The 8046-nt window shown below is 55.5% G+C and overlaps 1 protein-coding gene across 1 annotated transcript in view; it reads left to right on the forward strand.

Annotated features, from left to right (window-relative positions):
• LOC103197831 (rho GTPase-activating protein 8-like) overlaps positions 1–8046 on the forward strand; it is a 126895-nt gene that overhangs the window by 94487 nt on the left and 24362 nt on the right. Inside the window, exons 6-7 of the mRNA XM_042781051.1 lie at positions 1401–1482; positions 2058–2197. Of these exons, the coding sequence (XP_042636985.1) occupies positions 1401–1482; positions 2058–2197 (222 nt within the window). The remainder of the gene's footprint in view (positions 1–1400; positions 1483–2057; positions 2198–8046) is intronic.

An 8046-nucleotide genomic window follows, 5' to 3' on the forward strand; every position in this document is an offset into this window, starting at 1 on the left:
TCTGTCTGGGAGCTCCTCCCACAGGAGCAGACTCTCAGCAAAGTACAGGAAGTGACATCGGCAGCCCTGCAGGGGACGTAGAGATGTTCCCCCCCCCATTGAGTGCTTGGGGTGCTCCTACTGTGTCCTAGGGCACATACTGCATGCTGGGGAGGGCAGGGATGTGGAGGAAGGGTGATCCCAGCCCTCAGGACATTTCCAGGCTAGTGGGAGCCACAAGGCAGTGATGACAGGGATTGCTGGAAGCACTGAACCCAGCTGGGTGTGGGGGGGCTGGCAATCAGGGAAGACTTCCTAGAGGAGGTGACTTTTAAAAAAATAATAATAATTTTTTATTTTGGGTGAAACGATTCACAACATAGCATACACCATTCCATAGTTTTTATACATAGACATCACTGACAGGGGTACCTTCTCCACATTGTGTCACTGACCCCCATCTCTTCCCCTACTGTCTCACCACTGTTAACACAGACTCTCTGCCCCTTTAAGTTCTCATCTCTTTTAGACTTTGTTGCCCATTGACCTCATGTAGATAAGTCTTTGAAAGAGCACTGTCCTCGGGGTGAACATTCATTAAATGAGCTACGTTGTCATTTGGTTTAAAGATCACTTCTTGCCATAGTTTTGGTTCAAGGCTTAAAAGTTATTTTCAGGTAACAGATGGAAGGATTCAGAAGGTGACTCTTGAAGTGAGGCTCAGAAGAAGCGTTGGCTGCAGGGACAAGCCTGGGGCGGTCCACTCTGCAGGGGAGCCTCCCGTGCAGACGCACAGGAGCTCCCGGGGTGCGGGGGGAGGGGAGGAAGCAGCGAGCCCCACCTGGCCAAGCAGAGGGCAGACACAGGAAGCTGCTTACGGCTTCTCGGAGGGTGCTGGGCGCCAGGTGGAGGAGCTGCACTGACCCCCGAGGGCCAAGAGGAAGTGTGGGCAAGGAGACTGGGTCAGCAGTGGGTTTTGTGGAGACAGCGGGGTGAGCGGGGCCAGGCGGGAGCGCGCAGTGGGGTCCCGCAATGTGTCTGGAGCAGCCTTCCTGTGGCATTGTGGTGTCCGCTGGTGTGGGAATGTGATGAGGAGGGTCAGGCTCTCTGTGGCTCCGAGAGGAGCATGCAGAGGCCTGTGGCCAGAAGGGAAAGGTTCCGGGGGAGGGGAGTGGGCTCGGGAATTGGGGAACTCCTTCCTGGGTCCACCAGGACCCCTGCTGCGGAGTCACTTCAGTTACCCCGAATTCTGTGCTCTGAGGGTAGAGGGGCTGTCAGGCTGCATCTTATAGCACCCTCCCCCAGATGCTATGAGCAATGAGGATGGGGACCCCACTGCAGGGGGCTGGACAGGTTTGGGGTCCTGAATCCGGGGCTGCAGTCCCAGCTGGTGACTTGGGCCTCACGACTATGGTCTCCAGATCTGTAAAGTGGGCATGCAAGGCCCCTGCTGCAGAGGCCCTGGAGCCCGGGACCCAGCGCCTGGCTCTTGGGGTGCCCAGTGTGGGAACAGCCCTCATGTGTGGCGGTGGCTCCCTCCTGCTTGGGGCCAGCTCAGTGTCTTCCCTTCTATCAGTTGCGCCTGATCACCCTTCACACCTCACTGAGGTTCCCGGGTGCCTGTCCCCATGTCTGTACCCCATCCCTTCTGGGGCAAGGTGGGGTCCTATGTCAGGCTCCATTCCTGGGGCTGAGATGAGATTGTGGACAGAACAGGTAGCACTGGAACTAAATTCACAAGCTGTGGCCACCCCCTGGGCCCACCGCACAGCAGCCAGGCCTGGAGGCTAAACTTGGCTGGTCCCAGGAGGCCACCTGGCCTGGGGCTGAGAGCAAAACCCAGGAATTAGACAGGCACTCGACTGCCCTTCCCACCACCTGTGCAGAGACCCCAGTGCAGTGTGGGTTATGTACATGTGTGTGTGGATGTGTTCACTTGTGTGGACATGCATGTGCACACTTGTGTGCATACGTGTGCACATGCATGTATGTGGGTGTGCCCATGTATGTGGGTCACAGGGCTGTGCCTGGGAAGTCTGAGACGTCCCTGGAGTGCCCAGCCCGGCTGGCACCCACAGGTGACAGCCCCCCCTTGTGTCTACAGGTATGACGAGAAGCTGCAGAACCCGCACAGGGGCAAGCCGCCCCCTCCAACCAAGACGCCACCGCCACCGCGGCCTCCCCTGCCCACCCAGCAGTTTGGCGTCAGTCTGGAATAGTAAGTGAGCCCTGGAAGTGACCTGGGACCACGGGTGCGCCTGTAGGAGATTGTGAGACTGCTTGCTGCTGTGTGTGCGCGCGCCCGGGCGCCTGGGTGCGGAGAACCTGCGGGCGGGGTTCTCTGCCAGCTCCCAGTCTGGGTGCCTGTGTGTGGGGGTCTCTGCCAGCTTCCAGCCTTTGTCATGGGGTGGCCTATGCGCCCTCGGGCCCACTGCCTTCCAATGAGGCACGGTCATGCGACTTGCTTTGGCCGCCGTAACAGGAGGAGACATGGGGCGTATTCCCTACCCCCTCCCACACACACCCGGTGCCATTCACTTAAGAGTTGCTCTGTAAGCATCTGCATAAATTGAGAGGACACACTGCATGTTCCGTGTACTGTTCCCTCCAAATACATCTGCAGCGAGTTTCCAAAACACTGCTCCCCTGCTGGCTCACCCCCTCCTTGTCCTCACCCCTTCCCCCAGGGGATGCTCCTGCAGTGACCAGGGGCGCCTCGAGGGGGCACCGGTGAGAACCTGGCTGAGCCAGCCGCCCCGGGATTTTCAAGCCGCCCCTCGATGGACGGTTCCCCGAGTTTCTGAGGCTTCTGCTCCCCACGGTGTCACGATTTGCGTCTGTGCTGAGGCCGCGGCCTCGCCGACTGGTATCATCACCCACTTCTAACCCTGATTTCTGTGCCTCCGAGTTGCCTATCTGGTTCAGAAACACTTCTGTCTTCTTATATTCCAACAAAATGTGAAAACTGAAAAACAAAACGCCCAGCTCGTAGACTTCGGACACCATCTATCTGAGTAAAACCCATGGCCGCTGTCAGGTGCAATCCCCGTGACCCAAGGTTGCAGCGTAGAACCCTTTTGAGAATGTCCTTGGCTGTCATCTTTGCAGAAAGGAGCCCTGGTGGTTGGCTGTTTGAGCCCCTCCAGCTGCTCCTCAGAACGACTTGGGGATCACAGCTCAGAAAGCCCCAGGGGTCAGTCCTGCTGTGTGACATGGCGCCAGCCATCTCCGTAGGAGAGCTGTACCACTGGGTGGGTTCAGACGCCAGCCTTGAGGTCAGCAGATGAACACGAACCGTTAGCAACACCAGGGACCTGAGTAAAAGCATTGGGGGAGCTTGGGTAATGTTGGTCACCTCTCCGTTCCCTCCATGTCGCCAGGGACACCTTTGGTCTTGCGTTCTGAGCTGGTCCCTTTCAGGCTGTGTTGGCACAGCCTTTGAACTCCCGGCCGTCTGTTCGCAGAGCGAAGAAGGGTATTAGAAAAGCGCACTGTGTGGTTTCTGCTTTGACATCACCTCACCCTGACGTGTGCTGTTCCAGGGCCGCTGGTGATTGTAAAACGCAATTCAGCAGGTCTTCAGGGAACAATGAGCAGCGTTCCACAACCTTTTAAAAGAAGATTTCATGTGCCACTTTGAGAGCTAATCCACGAGGCTGCCTCTTTGAATGAATATTTTATGCTGTTTTGTTGCAAGTGACTGTAATAAAGTGGCAATAAACATATTAAAGGAAGCACCAAATATGTTATTTGTTTGGACTGTGAATGAACGCAGGTTATTAAAATTCATAACTGAGTCCTATTCACAAACGTTAATTTGCTGAGTTAAGTTCAGAAGCGCACAGCAGAAAGTGATCACCTCAGATGGCTAATTAAGTGAACACATTAAGAGGAAGGCTCAGGGACTCCAGGCCTTTGCTTGCTGGTGATCCCAGAAGAGGGGATACGGAGACACGTATGGTATTAGTATGGTATTAGTCTGTGCCCTACCTGGGCAGCTCTGGGGTCATGGAAAGAGGAAGGAGTCAGCTTGAGGTGCAAAAGTGTGTGGGGGGGGTCACATCTGAGCCCTGGCACTTTCCAGGTGCCAGACTTCTCACCTGTTTCTTTCCTTGTAAACGGGAGTGAATCCCTGCCCCGCCCATTTCCAGGGCTGTGGGGGGCTTCAAAGTAAGGTGTATGGGCATTTGAGTTGGTTCTTATTGCCCCTTCAGAACCCCTTCCTCCAGGAAGACTTCCTTGATTGGGACGTCATCTGTGCCTGTGGTGTTTGTGTGTGACACTGCCATCCTGGGGAATTGTTTCTGTGTTTGTGTGCACATATACACACACACATGCATGCACCTAAGCACATGAACATGCACATACACATGCATGAGCATAGGTGTGTGCAGGCACAACTGTGCACATGTACACATGCATATGCATGCAGACATGCACACACATGTGTACATGTATGCACCACACACACACACGTCATCACATCACGCACCCAAACACACATGCATGCAGACATGTACATATGCAAGTGCATATACACGCACAAGTGCGCACATGCGCACAGACGTGCACACAAACACATGCATCCATGCGGGCACACGCACACGGAGGGTGGGCTCTGTGAGGCCGTGCTGGGTCTGATCTGCGCCTGTGCTCCCAGGAAGTGACTGGGAACAGCATCCAGTGAGTGGGAGGTAGACTGGAGCATGGGCAAGCCCTGAGGTTGTCTTTGTAGTTTTCAAGTATACAGCTCATTGGTTTTCCGTGCGGTCCAACCTGCAAAGCCAGACCTTGCATAAGGCAGAAACCTGGCAGAGAAGGAAAACTCGAACGATTCCCACTAAAATGCATCATGGAAGCATGGTCGGACCCCACCCTTTCCAAAGGGGAAACCTCACGAGACCCAGACAAACCAGGGGCCCCCGGGAGTTCCTGCTCGTGCAGGTTCCGTTATCTGCTCACGAGAGCTGCGGAGCCTTCATCAGTGCCGGTCACCTCACCATCATCATCAGAGCCGGTTACGCTCACTGTCATCACCTCTGCGTTTGCGTCTGTAGCTTTTGTCTGTGCTGGACACTTGAGATAAATGCAGTCATGTCAGACATGATGTTCTGTATCTGAATTCTTTCACTTGACGTGTCCTCAAGGTCCCTCTGCTGTAACTGAGTAACAGGCCATGGCGTGGATGCACTAGAGCCCCTGGGGGTGCGCTCGGCACCTAACCCAGAGAGTGGGGGTTCAAGTCCGCCCAGATGTACCTCGGAAGAAAGCCTGGCCATCTGCTTACCCAAAGCTCAGACCCTGGCACCCCTGTGGGCACAGCTCTGCGGGGACACACGTGGGGTCTCTCTGAGTTGAAATGAGCTTGATGGCACCTGTGAACTGTGTCCCCAGCCTGTGTTGGAGCCAGAATGAAAGGGACGGAGCAGGGATGTGTCCTGACTCACTTCCTCAGGATGAACTCCGCAGAGAGGAGTCACAGAAAACATGGGACTGTTTCTAAGGCTTTATGTGTTATGCGGTCACCCTCCAGGAAGGTCACGTGTTGTACAAAGTGTGAAGCCTGGGTCACAGCCCTGCGTCAGCTCCAACCCCTCTTGCCCAGGAATTTAGAGGTTCCAGGAAGGAAGGAACGCCTCCTGCCGGCCTCTCCCTGACCTCTGCGAAGACGCCCTCTCCTGTGCTCAGCACCCTTCTCCATGGTGCCCCCAGACTCCGCTGTGAGGTGGGTGGGGCCGGTGGTGAGGGGCAGGTCTGTTCACTCCCTGCCACCCCTGGGACACAGCCAAGCCTGCGGTAAGGAGGAGCCGGTGCGGCTGGTCAAGGAGGCCCGGGAGAAATCAGGAGGCTGCTTGTGGCAAAGGAGAAAGGTCCCTGGGTTGGGCTGAGGTCTGTGCTCATCTGCGAACCAAAACAGGCGGCAGCAGCCCGGAAGAAAGGCCTGGTGATCGGCTTCCACAAAGAAGACAGCCAAGAAAACCCCTGGGGCTCAGCTCCGCTCTAACACACGGGGCGCCATGCGTCCGGACCGGCTCGACGGCAGTGGGTCTGCTTTAGGAGTGTTTTCGTCAAACATCTGAGTCAAGCTTGGCTCCAGCGAGGCCAAGGAGGTCAAACATAGCACTCTGGACCCGAGGTAAGACTTTATTTGTGTTAAGCCTGTGTTCCATTAAAACGGAAACGTCTGCTTTGAGCTACGTGTGGGCTGCGCCTTTATCTTCTTTTGGGGATAGTTCTCACTATTAATAACGACACGTAGTATAGCCGTCTCCTAGGGCTGCCGTAACCAAGTGCCACAGCCTGGGCGGTCCTAAGCTGAACTTTCTCCTCTGTTCCGGAGGCTGGACATCTAAATTCAGAGCGTTGGCCAGGCCAGTGCCCCAAAGGCTCTAAGGAAGTTCCTTCCTCACCTGAGCTGACGTCTGGTAAACCAGCCATTCCTGGGCTAGACACTGCAGCACAGCTCAGGGGTCACGTGGCTGTCCTCCCTGTTTATAAGGGCACCGCTCAGCGGGATCAGGATCCACCCTCCCCGTATGACCTCATGTTAACTGATGCATCCGTGAAGACCCTATTTCCAGGCAAGCTCATGGTCCCAGGCACTGGGGTGAGGATGGGAGCACGCGTTGTGGGGGACACGATGCTTCCTGTAACATGTGCTTTCTAAGAATCCTGGAGAGAAACTGAGGGAGCTGTTAGGAGACCTGGCTGTGCCCCGGCCCCTCCCACAGCCAGCTGTGGGACAAGGACAGGGCCTGGCTCTGTCTGTGAAACTGGTAGTGACAGCCATCTCACCACAAAGAAGACACCTGCTGGCATGAAGTGAGACACTGTGAGGAATCCCGCCTGCCGCAGCGTCGACCCCGACTCACGGTGACCCCACGGGACCCGAGGGGCACTGGGCTCAGCGGGGTTTGCAGCGGCTGATCGTTCTGAAGCAGACTGCCAGGCCTTTCCTCCAAGGAGCCTCGGTGGTCTGGAGGTCCAGCCTTTTGCTTTCCATCAGCAGGGACATGGGGTTGGTGAAGAATATTGAATACCGTGGGCTGGAGGGTGACCCCATGTGTCTTGGACGAAGCACAGCCAGTATGTCCTCAGAAAGGATGATGGGGAGACTTGGTCTAGCTTCGTTCAGATGTGTCATCAGAAGGGACCGGTCCCTGGGAAGGACAGCACGCTGGCAGAGTGGGAAAGGGGAGGACCCTGCACGAGGTCGATTGACGCGGTGGCTGCGACGACGGCTCAAACACACCAACTGTTGTGAGGGTGGCGTGCACACAAAGGCCGTGGGCATGGTGGCGTCTGACCTCTGACTTCACGACGGGGAGAGAACCGCCACCAGCAACATCAGCTCAAGGCTGATGCCTATGAGGCGGAGGTCAGACATGCTGCCACCCTCCAACATTTTACCAATTCTGACACCAACCGTCCTCCCCACGGCACTCTCTACTTCTCTGCTGGGTTTAATAAGGCGTTGCAGTGGCCACACAGAACTCGCAGACAATATTCACATTAATGGTGTTTATGGGAGCTCTGGTGGCGTAGTGCCTAAGGCACCTGACTGTTAACCAGAGTCTGGCAGTTCAAACCCACCAGCCACTCCTCAGAAGGAAGGTTGGGCAATCGACTTCTGTAGAGATACCACCTTGGAAACCCAAGGAAGGTTTGCTAGGAGTTGGGATCAACTTAATTGTCGTGAGTTTGTTTGTTTGTTTGTTTTTTAAGGGGAAAGTAACTGGTTAAAAATTGAGGATCAGAAACAGCTCAGAGTACAGTTCTTCAGTCAGGACTTCTTTTCAGCTGTCCTGTAGGAATGCTTCTCTCTGGCCTCAGCCTCTGCGCTGCTTGGGCAAGTGCCCAGAGAGGCACCCTACTCTACCAGCAAGTCTCCTACCCAAAGGCACACAGCTTTCTCACTCTCTGGGCCAGGAAGCCCGCCACTCTGTCTCAGCACAGGGTCTTAGGTCTGAGGACTCACTTCACTCCTGGCTCTCGATGGTAGTGAGATTCCCTCTGTCTGCCTCTGGGATGACTCATTTTAAGCCCGTTGTCGTTGTTAGGTGCCGT

The sequence above is a fragment of the Orycteropus afer genome, unplaced genomic scaffold (assembly GCF_000298275.1).
Source record: "Orycteropus afer afer isolate SDZICR_OR568_19922 unplaced genomic scaffold, OryAfe1.0 scaffold00083, whole genome shotgun sequence".
NCBI lineage: Eukaryota > Metazoa > Chordata > Mammalia > Tubulidentata > Orycteropodidae > Orycteropus > Orycteropus afer.